A 13140-nucleotide genomic window follows, 5' to 3' on the forward strand; every position below is an offset into this window, starting at 1 on the left:
TTTCTACCAAAATACTAACAACTCACTTGGCACTGGTTCATCTGAATGAACCTCCCTCCTGTTTGTATCTCTCCATCTACCTGTGCACCATGCACGCTGTACTCAGCACCAAAATGCCACACAGTCAAATTTAAAGGTCAGGAAGTCACCTACCGGCAGCTACTGGTGCTGGTTGTTGTGCTGCCACAAACAAAGGGCCCTAAAGCTCTAAAGCTATCAAAGCTGCAAGATCCTGTAGGGACTGATTCAAATCATGTATTGATCATAAGAGAGCTTTAACAGTCTGTGAACTCACCAAAGCACTTGCTGAGGTTTGTCTGTTTGTCAATGAAGACTTTAGCAGAGATGACATTTCCAAAAGGCATAAACATCTGGAGCAAATCCTGGTCTCCAAACTCCTGGGGCAGGTGGTAAATGAACAAGTTGGCACCTTCTGGACCTGTCAATCAACAAGTCTGTTTTACCAGTCATACAAACATTAAACACTGTGATATTTTCACAATTATAACTATTTATGACTCAAATTCTGTTAATTCATCAAGTTATGGTCATGATCAAGTTACATTTCCAACAAATGCTGTAACAGCTGTATCATGTGGAGCCCCCAGGGGTCATGTGATAGAAAAAATGTATTGATGTGGAAAATCAAGAGTCAGGAGACTAAAGAGTCTGTTTAACCCACATAGTCAGATTGGTAAACTGAGTGCACATATTACTAAACTGTTTCAGAAGAGGAGTGTCTGTCCGCAGCCACATTTACAGCAAATATCTATTTTAGACTTGTTTTGCTGACATATTTTTTGTGTTTTAGAAGCATAAATTCACTCATTTAGATGAGATAGCCGATGTGTTAGCTTTACCTGAAGATGACAACCATTTGTTGCTTATAACTTTCTCTGATGACTCCTTTTACATATCTCTACAGCACATAAAATGATTTTATCCACAGCTCAGAAGCATAGTAATAACTGCTGATCAACATGGTATTTAAGACCTGCGATCAAATTAAATTCTTGAGAGGACCTACACATGGTGACAAGTTAAATGGAAAAACATGTGTAAGTAAGATGCTGGGCCACCACAAGCCATCCGAACAGCTTCAATGCTCCTTGGCCTTGATTCTCCAAGTGTCTGTACTCTACTGGAGGATGAAAACCATTCTTCCTTAAGATATTCCCTCAACTGGTGTTTTGATGATGGTGGTGGAGAGCACTGTCTGACGCTAACACTTAGAAATGAGTAAGTAATTAGCAGTAAATGAAGGCTTTTATTTACAAGTGAATTTCAGGCTTCAGATTATCATATATATATATATTTGTATTTTCACTGGGTGGGGCTGAGGGCACAAAGTTTACTAATCTGGATTTCCACTTTTTTTTTTTCTACCACATCACCCCTGGAACCTCAAATAAGACAAAAAAGTGAAAATTTAATTAAACAAGTGGAGTGAGAGTGTCTGAGAAGTGGGGCTAACATGAACACAGAAACAAGGACAAGCCTTCTGTTATGGACTTGAACCTGTTTTAAAGTGGAGCTGTTGACATCATGATCTGAGGTCATGTCAGAGAGAAAGTGGGGGTGTCTTACCGGTGCTGTGACTGTTGCTGGCTGACGCAGCATATTTAAAACAAGACAGAATCCTTAGCAGAAGGTGAGAGCAACACACAGCACACACACACCTGCCTGCAACACTTTACATCAAGAATCAAACAAAACTGAGGAATTTCCCCCCATTTAAAACTATAAACAGTCTGCTACACCCTGTTGTTACTCTTTGCCTTCTTTCTTTTATCTGCAAAGGAAGTGGCAGTCTAATGAACAGGTCAGTTTCTAAGAAAATGTGCACATTAAGAAACATAGTCTAAACTCCAGCTCAGTTTTTTAGCCTGTAGCTGTTTTTTGTTGAGTTTTTGTTTGTTTGGTTGGTTTGAAAGAAACTGAACTGAAGAATGAAACACACTGAAGCCTGCTCACACAGTCATTTGGGATCCTGGTTTTCCACAGGTCATCACACTGGATCTCTGAGTGTTTCTCAAGTGACATCTCCATTTCTCACACTGCCCCCCACCCCCCCACCCCCCCACCCCCACCCCATCCCCCATCCCCACCCCATCCCCCAAGCTCCTCCTGCTCTCTTTACACCCTCCAGTCACTTATTGTGTACTTACTACCAACCCTCTATGTCATCTCCTTTTTCCACTCCTACAGGACCCACCTTCTTTTTGGCTGCCTGCAGCTGACACGCTCTGCTGGGGCAACAGACTCTGGTTGTACAGACTGGGGATGGCGGCGGCAGCAGCATACTGCTGGATGCCTGAGTAGGCCTGGCTCAGGGCCTCCATGGTGTTTCCTGAACCATTAGACAGGCCTCCGGAGCCAAGACCACCATTTAGTGCTGCCATGCCTGCATCAGAGTTACAGTAAAACAGAAAGAAAATCAGTGAAAAGATTGAGTCTTATTAAAAGAGATGCTGACTTCAACATAACAATAGTCAGAAGCAGGAATAATAAGAGCAATAAGAGAAAATTTTATTTATAAACATTTCAAGACACTCAAAGATCTTCACATAATAAATTAAATAACATAACATACAAAACTAAAAAAAACATTACAGGTGCAAGGAATAACTTCTGAACAAAACACTGGTGCTCCTGCATGTTTCATAGGTATCACACAGTAACAGGGATTTGGTTTCAGGACATCAAGTGCTCTCACAGTGTATTCATTAAAAAACAGTCACCCACAACTTAGCAGCACACAGAGGAGAAAGTGACTGTTCACCCACAGCTAATAATAAACACCACACGTCTTCATAGTAGTGGACCCAGGTGTGTCAGTGTGATGTGAGCCTGATGGCAATTACAGGAAGCTCAATACTGCTCTGCATCTTTAACACAAAGTTTATATTATATACACATTATCTGTGGAGAACTTCAATCCTCTGCAGACAACATGTACAGGTCCAGTTTAGGGTTAGTACCTGCCAGGGAGCCCATGTTGAGGCTGGCTCCAGCACCAGCAGCTAAAGACTGCAGAGCCCCCAAAGAAGATATAGGATTCATAGAGGAGTTGCTGCTGGAGGTGGGAGAGGAGCCTGCTGGGAACAGTTACAGTTAATGCTATGATATCCACAACCGGAAAATATTAGACAAAGCTGAACAGTTACAGTGTGTTAGAGAAACATTTTTACTACGCAAAAACTGCAAGTTATGATATTGTGTCTATCAAGAGAAAAAACCCTCAGGTTTGGAGAATGAATGTTTCATAAGCAACTCTTGCTGTTTCCTGAAACCTTTTTATATTGTTAATTCATATACAGTTAATATTTATATACAGTTATATATAGCTGCACAAATGTTTAAGAATGAGTTTAGTAGTGAGTATCATTTCTGAGAATAAAGTGTCAAGAAAAAGTGTTTGAACCTTTTGGAATGACCTGTGTTTTTGCATTAACTGGTCATAAAATCTGATCTGAGTCACAAGAGTAGACAAACAATTAGAAACGTTCATGTCTTTATTGAACAGACTAAATAAACATTCACAGTTCTGGTGGAAACAGAACATGAACCCTTGGAGGTATTAACTTTAACTGGCCATTTAACAGCCTGTTTGAGATTGTTGGCAGCAACAACCTCAAACCAGCTCTTCTAAGCCTTTAACTTCTGCACCTTTGTCATCTTAGCTGGCCGTCCACTTTTAGGGAGAGTCGCTACAGGAATTAATCGTTTACATTTATATAATTAGCTAAAGCAGTTAAAGCAGCTCTGAACCACACCTCCAATCTGGTTTCACTGATCTAACTCCAGATTTGACAACTGCTGACTCCAGTTAAGTCATTAGCCGAGGGGTTTACAAACTTTTTCTGTACTTTTTGAGTGTATTCAAAATTAACAAGAACAACACAATGATTTCAGTTATTTGTTAACAAAGATAGTGTTTGTTATTAATGGCATAATTGCAGGTTATTCCAAGGGTTTACTGACTTCTTCTTGCCACCGTATGTGTTTATGTGAACTCACACTGATGATACCAGACCACTAAACCTTGACTATGATACAGTACTATAGCTGTAATTGTTGTTACCTGAGCTTGTTAGTGCACTTAGAGGGCTACTAGATGTTGTCATGGCGCTGGAGCCTGTGGGCGTGGCCTGTGTGGCAGTTGCTGCTGCTGCTAAAGCAGCCAGGTTCTGTATGGCATTAAGACCTGACAGACACACACACACAGTTCAAGTTCAAGACTCCACCAGCCCCTTTCTCTGACCACTACTGTATATAAAAACAGTGTATACAGATGAGTTTGCTGCCTGTTTGAGACTAATTAACAGCCAACAACATATATTCATATATTCAAACCCTGATCTTACATCTTAAAGTGTTTGTGTGTGTGTGTATTTGTGTTTATGTGTGTACCTGAAACAGGGTGCAGGTTGTTGAGTGCGTTCCCTGTGGAGGCTGACTGCTGCAGCAACTGTAAGTAGAGCTAATGCAAGGAGGAGATATGCGAAACAACATGTTAAAAAGGAAGTGGCAGCAAAGTTTAACTGGTGAAACTGTTGCAATTTGGCCTCATAAACACACTCACTGCCAGGTACTGTGGCCCCAGGCTGTTGAGCCCAGTGAGATTTCCCCACATGGAGGCAGCACTGAGTTGCTGCATCTGCTGCTGCAGCTGTTGGGCCATGCGCTTCTGCTCCTTGTCCTTCTGGGTGTCTGCAAACTTCACCACAATGGGTGATGAACAGCCCTGAATGCAGAGACAGAAATCTTTAGTACTGTGACAGTTTGATGTACTGATATAAACACTGATTAAACCTCCATTAACCTGCAGCTTAGTGCAACTAAAGTTATTTTAAAGCTGTGATACTTTGAATGTTGATTAACTGTTTTTTTGTGGTAATATTTCAACAGTGGAAACAATATAATCTACCAGTTTTGAAATCAAGAAATCACATATTGTTTTTGATGTGAAGCTGAAATCACCTCCATGGTCTGAGACTGGTGCATGGACTTGATGGCTGACTGGGCCATTTGTCTAGCGGTGAATGTCACGAATGCACAACCTGAAAGACAGAATCATGTATGTATACATACAGGGGTTAAATTGGGCCAGAGTTGAGCTCTGTCTCCTTTAAAATCATCACATCACACTATTTTTAAATCTCCCAGTAAACCTGTTAGGACATGGGTCTTGATGAGTGATTCTCTAAACTACATAGACAGAGATTTGAGGTGATTTAGACAAGAAACTAATGTTAACAAGCTTTATACGTCACTGATATCAATTATTAGACGTCATCAAATACTTCGGGCATGTACAGTCTGTAACAGAGTGAACAGCACCATTTCACATTCAGTCAAATCTTTTGCTCAGTGTTAAGTTTTCAAAAGTTAGTTTCTGAGTGAGCTAACATTTCATATGTATTTACTAAGCTTTGTTGCCTTGATTAACTAGTTGTCGGCCTTCCCTTGTGGTATCTCACCACTTCAAATGAGATGAAAAATACAGTTAGAAAGCAGTATATATGTATATGTGTACAAGTATTTTCATGTCAAGCAGTCAGAGCCTCTAGAGGGAAATATCAGGCTCCTCTATGTTCACCAGCTAGTTGCTAACTGTGTCTGTCTGTCGTGGTGCTAGGTAGATCTTGTACACTGGGTTTTTAGATCTTTTCCACTGAACAGCCCCCTGCTGTGGCTGAAAACAAAGCTATGGGAGCAGTCAGAGTGTCAGAGACAGATAAATTATGAGCTAAAACTTGTTCTAAAGCTCTGTAAAGCTTCAGACTGAACTGCAGATTCAGGTGATAATTATCAGCAGAGTGACCCCTTTCAAATGGTCTCATTGTTTCACCACTGTCACTTTGTCAGCAGAATACGCCTCACCACGGCTGAGTCCATCAGGGCCTCGAAGTATCCGGCACTCCTCTATCTGTCCATATGGTGAGAACATCAGTCGGATGTCGTTCTCGTTGCACTTCTTGGAGATCATTCCAATAAACAGCTTCCTGTCCTCCACTGCTGTATTCAACACAACATCAAACACACTGTGTCAAGATAATGGTTACATTACAACATTCAACACACACAAATGATCGACATTTGATTGTGACTCTTCTGTAACTTCTGTCATCAAACAGACATGAAGTAAGTTCTTCTCTTCTCACTGTGTGTGGGGAAAGAAAGGGAAGCTTTTATTTATTTTTAGTTAGAAACAGAAGTTTCTAAATATTTTGTTTTTTCTTTACTAGGCATTTAAAATTGATATCTAATGTTTATCTTAGTAACCTCTGAATTTATATTATTTCATGGAAGAAGTTGCCATTTTCTTGATCTGAGAACTGTCTGCCATGAGGTTAGCTGCTGCGCTGGTAGATTTCTAAGTTCATAAGGAGAATGTGAATTTCTTTGAAACATAAGTATATACAATAGTCTTCTTGTTTGTTGATTTACCTGTTTTCATGTGTGTTAGTTAACACATGGGAAAACAAGCACAAATGAAAAATGTGTAATAATAAACATCCCTTTTTAAAAGAGGGATTATTCTCTACCAGTTTCAGGACATGATGACACTGAGCTGCATCATAATAAATACCATCTATTCCTCAAATCTATAGTCATTAAGTAACAGGTTTTCAGTATCATTACCAAAGGGATTAACACAGAGCTTCTCGTATCAAGTGCTAAAAAACTCTTACCATTGTTTTTCTCACTGTCAGCCGGCTTCATCTGGATCGGGTGGTGCATCTGAAAAAGGTGACAAAAACACATTAATACTCACAATGCTGAGAAATGTTGCATTGTGTATTACAGTTATGCTGGCAGAGATATCATATCCATGATACTAGTTCCAGACGATTCAGTTTCAGGTCCAGAAGCCCGGAAAATAGCCTCATGGTTGGGTTATAGCAGGGAGAGTTATGACTTTTTTTCTCGTCGTGATTCACCTACCTGTCTCTCCTCAGAGAAAGTATTTTATTTAGTTAACTTATTTAACAAAGACAGAAAACATAACAAGCACCTGAGCTGAATTTCACCATTTCAGAATGACCTTGGCAAAGTGATCACTTGCTACACTGAATAGCTACTAGTTAGGCCTGTTATGAGCTAGAACCAGACTCTGTGTAGATTAGGGTAGGCTCCCAGACCTACACAGAGTCTGGTTCTGCTCAAGGTTTCTTCCTGTTAAAAAGTGAGTTTTTTCTTGCCACAAGTGCTTGACCGCAGAAGTGTGGATTATAGAACAGATAAGAAGGACAGAGTGATAATAAAACCAAAGTTAGTACACAGATTCACAATATGTAGTCATTCTTTGGTGTGGAACAAGTTCTTCACTGAACCCTTGGAAGCTAACTGGCTAACATCTATGCCAGAGAAAGTGCCACAGCTACATGTAACAGTCATTCTAAGCACTCACTGTCCACCTGTATATGTAGAGTGACGCAACACTGTTTTAACTTAAGGAAAAGGAAAAGGACAAATATATCAACCACAAATCTTCTGGTATTTGCAATAAAACAGAGTGATCCCACTGCCTGGCCATTGGCTATTAATCGTAAAACTGCTGACCAATGGGGATGCAGTCCTGCAACACCTGCCCACATGAGACCTTTTCATTCAGCAGCAAAGATGAAAAACCTGATGGAGCAGAGAAATCCAGATCAGTGACAGGAAAAAGGAGAATATTGTAATTATAAGTAGCAAGCTTGTATAGTTTTATGTTACATTTTGCCTTTGAGGTCAGTTTTTGGTTTCAGAGAATATGGTGTCGTTTCTCTTTCAGACATGAACTTTGCCAGATTTTACTCTTACTCAGGGACATTTTAGAGGGGGGGGGGGTCAACAGATTAATACACACAGACAGAGGGTTATAGCTGGTGATAGCCACTGAGGAAAACAAACACACTTTCAAAAGATAGAAACAAACACTCCTGATGTTTATGAGGAATGATAAATTACTGTCTTTGGGGGGAGAGTCCATAATACCACTGTGAGACCACCAGATGGCAGCATCATTACTAAATGACAGAACGAGACCCACGGACATAATACGTTATCACATAGATTTTCATCTATACAGGACTGACAAAATGATGGATGAACCCGCCCTGGTGCCTTCTCCACTCAGTATCTGACCACAAAGAACAAGCTACTGACGCTGCTGGAGGCTTCACTCATCCAAGCTGAAGAAGAATATATTAAATCCCCCTCCTCCTCCAACATGAAGGAAATCTCTGCATTTAAGTCCAACCTGGACTCTTCTTGACAAAATAAGTACAAATCAAACCGAGTTTCTCAAAACAAAATAAAACATGATCATGGTATTAAAGCAGTGATGCATCTTTTCCTACAAAAAACAAAGCTGATTGACAAACCATTTCATCGATTGGAGATCATGAAGAAAACTGACCCCCTGACCACAACAAACACCATCAATGATAGATTAAAATGTATATTAATGTGTGTTATATGTTGACACTTTAATAATATGGTTATTATTCTATATAGTTAGTTTTCTGATACTAGTATCGAAAATGCCCTTTAAGTCTATGCACAGATCCAATACCACATAATTTATCAATAAACTTTAAAGTTTACAATCGAATAAAACAGCAGTTTTCCAAGAAATCAATTCTTCTTTGCTGCTCAAAAAAGTAGCACAGGAAGTTGCACTGTGCAGCCATAAACTAACATTTTTTATCTTCCCATCTGGGCCACGAATATCAAAACCCAATCTGATGACATCATCTCTAAATTTAGCAGATTCTCAGGTTATCAAATAAACTTCACTTAATATGAAGGTATGTCCGTGGGCAGCCTAAAACATAAACCTGTGTTTCTCCATCCTTCTCCTTTAAAATGGTCACCTTCAGACTTTACATATCTGTAATAGTCACACCCATCATAGTCTAAATGTTCAAGGTAAATTTCACCGCTCTCTTCAGGTGCTGGACCTGCTGGACCTGCTGGACCTGCTGGACCTGCTGGAGCATGCTACGTTTACATTTGAAAAAAGATGTGACTATTTGAAACTATGCAGCTGTCACTGCACATACAATTACACTGGCATGGATATTACTACATCCACAAGAGGGCAGCTCAGAGACAAAGGTTTCTTACAACAACAAACATGGTGCCATTGGAGGAGGTCGTAAGAATGTACATCTGAAGAAAGAGGCAAACGCGAAGGCAGTGTTGTAGGTGGCAGTATTAAATACATTGTATTACCTCTCCTCATTTTTAAAATTCTTTGTTGGATCCTATGTTTGTGTCTCACTTGAACTGTTGGCTACACTGCCTCCATGATTTCATGATTTCAGTGGTATTGCTCCGTTTCATCCATATCTGCAAGCTTTCAGAAAATATGCACAAGACAGAAGGCTCCGTCAACATCATATAAACACTGTACTTCTTGGTTAGGTTGCATTGTACTCCTTCAAATGAACATACTCCCCAGACAACTTTAACATATCCAGATGGTTCCAGCTCTTTTCTCACAGAAGACTGTAGGAAACCTAAACGTTTGATTTAGCTCTTTCACATGGGCTAAAAATACCTCTTAAGACTTCTACATTACTTCCAGTACTCTGACGACCACTGACCCTGGTAAGACAACAGACCACAAATGACATTTTATATCATCTGGAGCTTATTCTGGATGTGCCTGTTGTATCTTGTTGAATTAGAAGCTTCTTTTGATGAGATACAACATTTCCTGAACAGTCACATAGCTAGTTCAAAATCAAAAAATCTTTTCGATGAGTATTGACAAGGAAGTCGCAGAGGAATTTTACATCAATAATAACAATTACACCAGCATTCATCACTGACAGGGCAGAAGAAGGAGGCTGGCACTTACCCCTGGTAGAATCTTCATGTTGTGCAGAGCGTTCTGTGCTTCCAAGGCCGACTTGCGAGTGTAGTACGTTATAAAACAGCAGCCTGCCGGGGAATGAAAGAGACAACTGTGTCACACACCTGACTGAGGTAGTAGATATGGTGTGTAACACCAGACATCTACTATGTGGAAGATATGGTGAGACCCAGAATAGTCTGAGTGAATGAACTTGGCATTCACAATATTAATACATACAATAAAAAAATATTAAAATACTAATAGTATTGGAATTCTTAACACAAAGAGATACTGTTGCTATTACTAAAAACAAAGACACACAGACACATTAAAGAATACAATGAAGGAGTAACTGACAGGAAAAATGGTAGAGGTATTAATCAGTCATGATACAGTGTTACATTAGAAGTGTAATGTGTACAGAATTGGGAGGCATTAAGGTTAAATAACTGATATAACTGATCTTTAAATGTGTTTTTTTGTTGTCCTGAACACCTGAACGCACAAAAGATAAGCACAAACATGTTTGTATCTCAGATAAATAAAAGACAACAAAAAGAACATAGGAAGTTTTATATCGTAAGTAAGTCTGATAATGTTATAATGCAAGTAAACAGTGATAATGTTATATTAGCCAAATCAATCTGTGGCTTCAGAATGATTCTTTTAAGTGTGACCCAGTCAAATTGTACAATGTACTGTTAAATTTAAGGGTCACATTTAGATTATTACAAATTCAATCTCTCAATATCTCTAGTATTTTGCTATCTGTTATTCATGAATTCTACACTGTACTTGTATCATCCCTGTGTGTGTGTGTGTGTGTGTGTGTGTGTGTGTGTGTGTGTGTGTGTGTGTGTGTGTGAGTGTGTGTTACCACAGGCTGACCTTTGCTTTGTGGTGGATTCTGGCTGCGGTCTCTGAGGACATTAATCTCGTAGACTGCTCCATAAGGCTCAAATAGCTCACGAAGCTGCTCTTCAGACCAGGACCGTGGAATCTGTCCCACAAACATCTTAATGGCGTCGACATCTGGTTGGTCGGGATGGTCCAGAGACCCATTCATCTTCTTCCCACTACAAAGACAAATATCAGTGTATTAAGCTGGAGGCAAAAAAAAAAACATGTTGATTTCTTACAGAGATACAGAGGAAAGTAGGGATGTTGTGGTTATATCTTATTTTATTTATTTATGTTGCTGATTATCAGCATCATTTAGTAATAATCACATGTTGCAACTGATTCGGCTGTACAGTCTCAGGAGCAGCTGGGCTTCTCAGAGGCTCCCTTTTCTCTACCGCAGTGATGTCTCTCTTCATCCTAGAGGGAGGGTTAAAAGGCAGAGCCCTGTAAAGCAGCCAACCTGTCTCTCCATCCACCCTGAAGCACTGTGATGATCAGCTGTCTCTACTGTGACATCAGGTGTAATTACTTCAAATCCTCCACCATCATCCCTGTCCCTCAGAAGGTACCAATTCTGAGCAGCACGTCCTCTAACACAGGTATGTCAGTGTAGGGATGTCACCATACCAGAAACTTGACTGTTGTACCAATACCAGTGAAAGTCCACGATACCAAACTGGATATATATAACAACAGAAAACAACAGAGGCTGCTGACAACTGCTGCTAAAACACACACACACACACACACACACACACGAAAACTGTGACAAATGATGATTCAACTTGGACTTTCTATGTGGACTGTAGAACATTGTCTGGGTAGCACAGCCTCCACTAATGACTAATCTACTTCAACTCAGTCTACTACCTATTCTATCCCTGCCTACAATGCTCCTCTCCAAGAGGTTTCCCATTCCTGCCAAACCTGGTCAAGCTTTAGTTGAGGAACTCTGTAAATGTTTGAATCCCAATCATCTCAATTCCAGCATGGCCTCTAGCATCCACCTTCTCCTAGCTGTGCACACTTCCCTCCACTACCATGTTCTATTCTTCTCCTCAACCTCAGCCACAAGACCTTTCAAGCCAGCTTCCCCAGTCCAGTTCTGCCTCCCAGACTCCTGAGGCCCCGACCAACCTCCAGCCCTTTTCGCACTCCGCTGCCTCCTATGTGGTAGCTAAGCCTTCTTCCATGCAGGAAACAATGCCACACACCTTTAAAACTGTAGCTCTGGTAGCTCAGCCTAATGCCTGTCCAATCCTAGCAAGCATTGCATCTTACTTAGTGCGAGTTTAAGTGTAGATCCCATAATGTATCTCAAGGATGACTGCAAACTTTACCACAACAAAACATGCTCTCTGCATGAAAAACTTCACTCAGGCCTACAGCCCACTTAGCAGTTAGCAGTTTACTTACACAATACATAAATGCAACCTAAAGACATTATATTTTTAAAAATATCTTCCTGCATTTACACACCAAACTTTAGTGAGTGTGTACTGAGCTTTGAGCACTACACCTATAACTTAATACTGTGCATGAATGCATCTTGTGTAGACATGCACAGAGCACCGAAGCCCTTTGATTACCAGATTCTTTACTTCATGGCTAAACATTCTCAGACCCAGGTTGGTGTCCTCCCTCCTCAACCTGCGCAAGCTACTGCTAGTGGCCCACTTCCTCCTCAACCTTTTTGTCCTCTTTAGCAGCAGCTGGCTGCTGTGCCTCCTTCAGCAGCACCTGCTTACCAGTCTCCTGCTTATGTGTCTTAGCATAACACAAGATGCATCTGCGCAATAAAAATATCACATCTTACTTGACCATCTAAAGTAAGAAAATGCTCGTCACCTTATCATATGCACAGTATGCTTACACCTATGGATCACTGCCCTTCAAACAGCACTGTGGACAGGCACATCACTTAGTCTTCAGTGAGATCTCACGCCCCTCCATCTCTTCATGCAGGAGGTTTACAAGGCCTCAGCAAAGACCAACATAGTCAGGGCCAAATTTGACATGTCACAGTCCTTGGTCACTGGGACGAGCTGAGTTGCTTCTCATGTTCACAACCTTTTGGCCAAGTAACCTCCTGACCAAGTTGCCAGTTATGCTAGGTATGTATGCTCCACCCATCCTGGTTCTCCTTGCAATCTTCTGGACTTTGTAGTCTGGCTAGAAGCTGAGTGTCAGGTGGCAGCAACACAAGTAAACAGCATCAGCAGACAGATACAGAGACCTGTTAAGCAGAGCTATCCGACTGCTACCAGTGTGTACAGTACTACATGGAGCTAATTCACAGCCAGGCTCAGCTTTTCTAGAAGCCACCTCACAACAATAAGGCAGCACTTCAAAATCACCATGTCCTTACTGCAGAGCCAATC

At 40.7% G+C, this 13140-nt stretch overlaps 1 protein-coding gene across 10 annotated transcripts in view; it reads right to left on the minus strand.

Moving 5' to 3' along the window:
* Positions 1-13140, minus strand: part of LOC139628057 (CUGBP Elav-like family member 1) — a 39478-nt gene that overhangs the window by 8665 nt on the left and 17673 nt on the right. For 2 of the 10 annotated variants that reach the window (XM_071489389.1, XM_071489394.1), the window contains 11 exons: positions 10745-10932; positions 9860-9942; positions 6699-6747; positions 5887-6018; positions 4984-5063; positions 4586-4747; positions 4414-4483; positions 4085-4207; positions 2982-3098; positions 2216-2404; positions 296-439 (listed from right to left, as the gene is read on the minus strand). In XM_071489389.1, the coding sequence (XP_071345490.1) occupies positions 296-439; positions 2216-2404; positions 2982-3098; positions 4085-4207; positions 4414-4483; positions 4586-4747; positions 4984-5063; positions 5887-6018; positions 6699-6747; positions 9860-9942; positions 10745-10932 (1337 nt within the window). Of the gene's footprint in view, positions 1-295; positions 440-2215; positions 2405-2981; positions 3099-4084; positions 4208-4413; positions 4484-4585; positions 4748-4983; positions 5064-5886; positions 6022-6698; positions 6748-9859; positions 9943-10744; positions 10933-13140 lie in introns of all 10 variants that reach the window. The other 8 variants (XM_071489390.1, XM_071489395.1, XM_071489387.1 and 5 more) reach the window with 4 other exon arrangements.

Source organism: Trachinotus anak, unplaced genomic scaffold (assembly GCF_046630095.1).
Source record: "Trachinotus anak isolate AG129_WGS33_773 ecotype Australia unplaced genomic scaffold, CSIRO_AGI_Tana_v1 ptg000011l, whole genome shotgun sequence".
Taxonomy (NCBI): domain Eukaryota; kingdom Metazoa; phylum Chordata; class Actinopteri; order Carangiformes; family Carangidae; genus Trachinotus; species Trachinotus anak.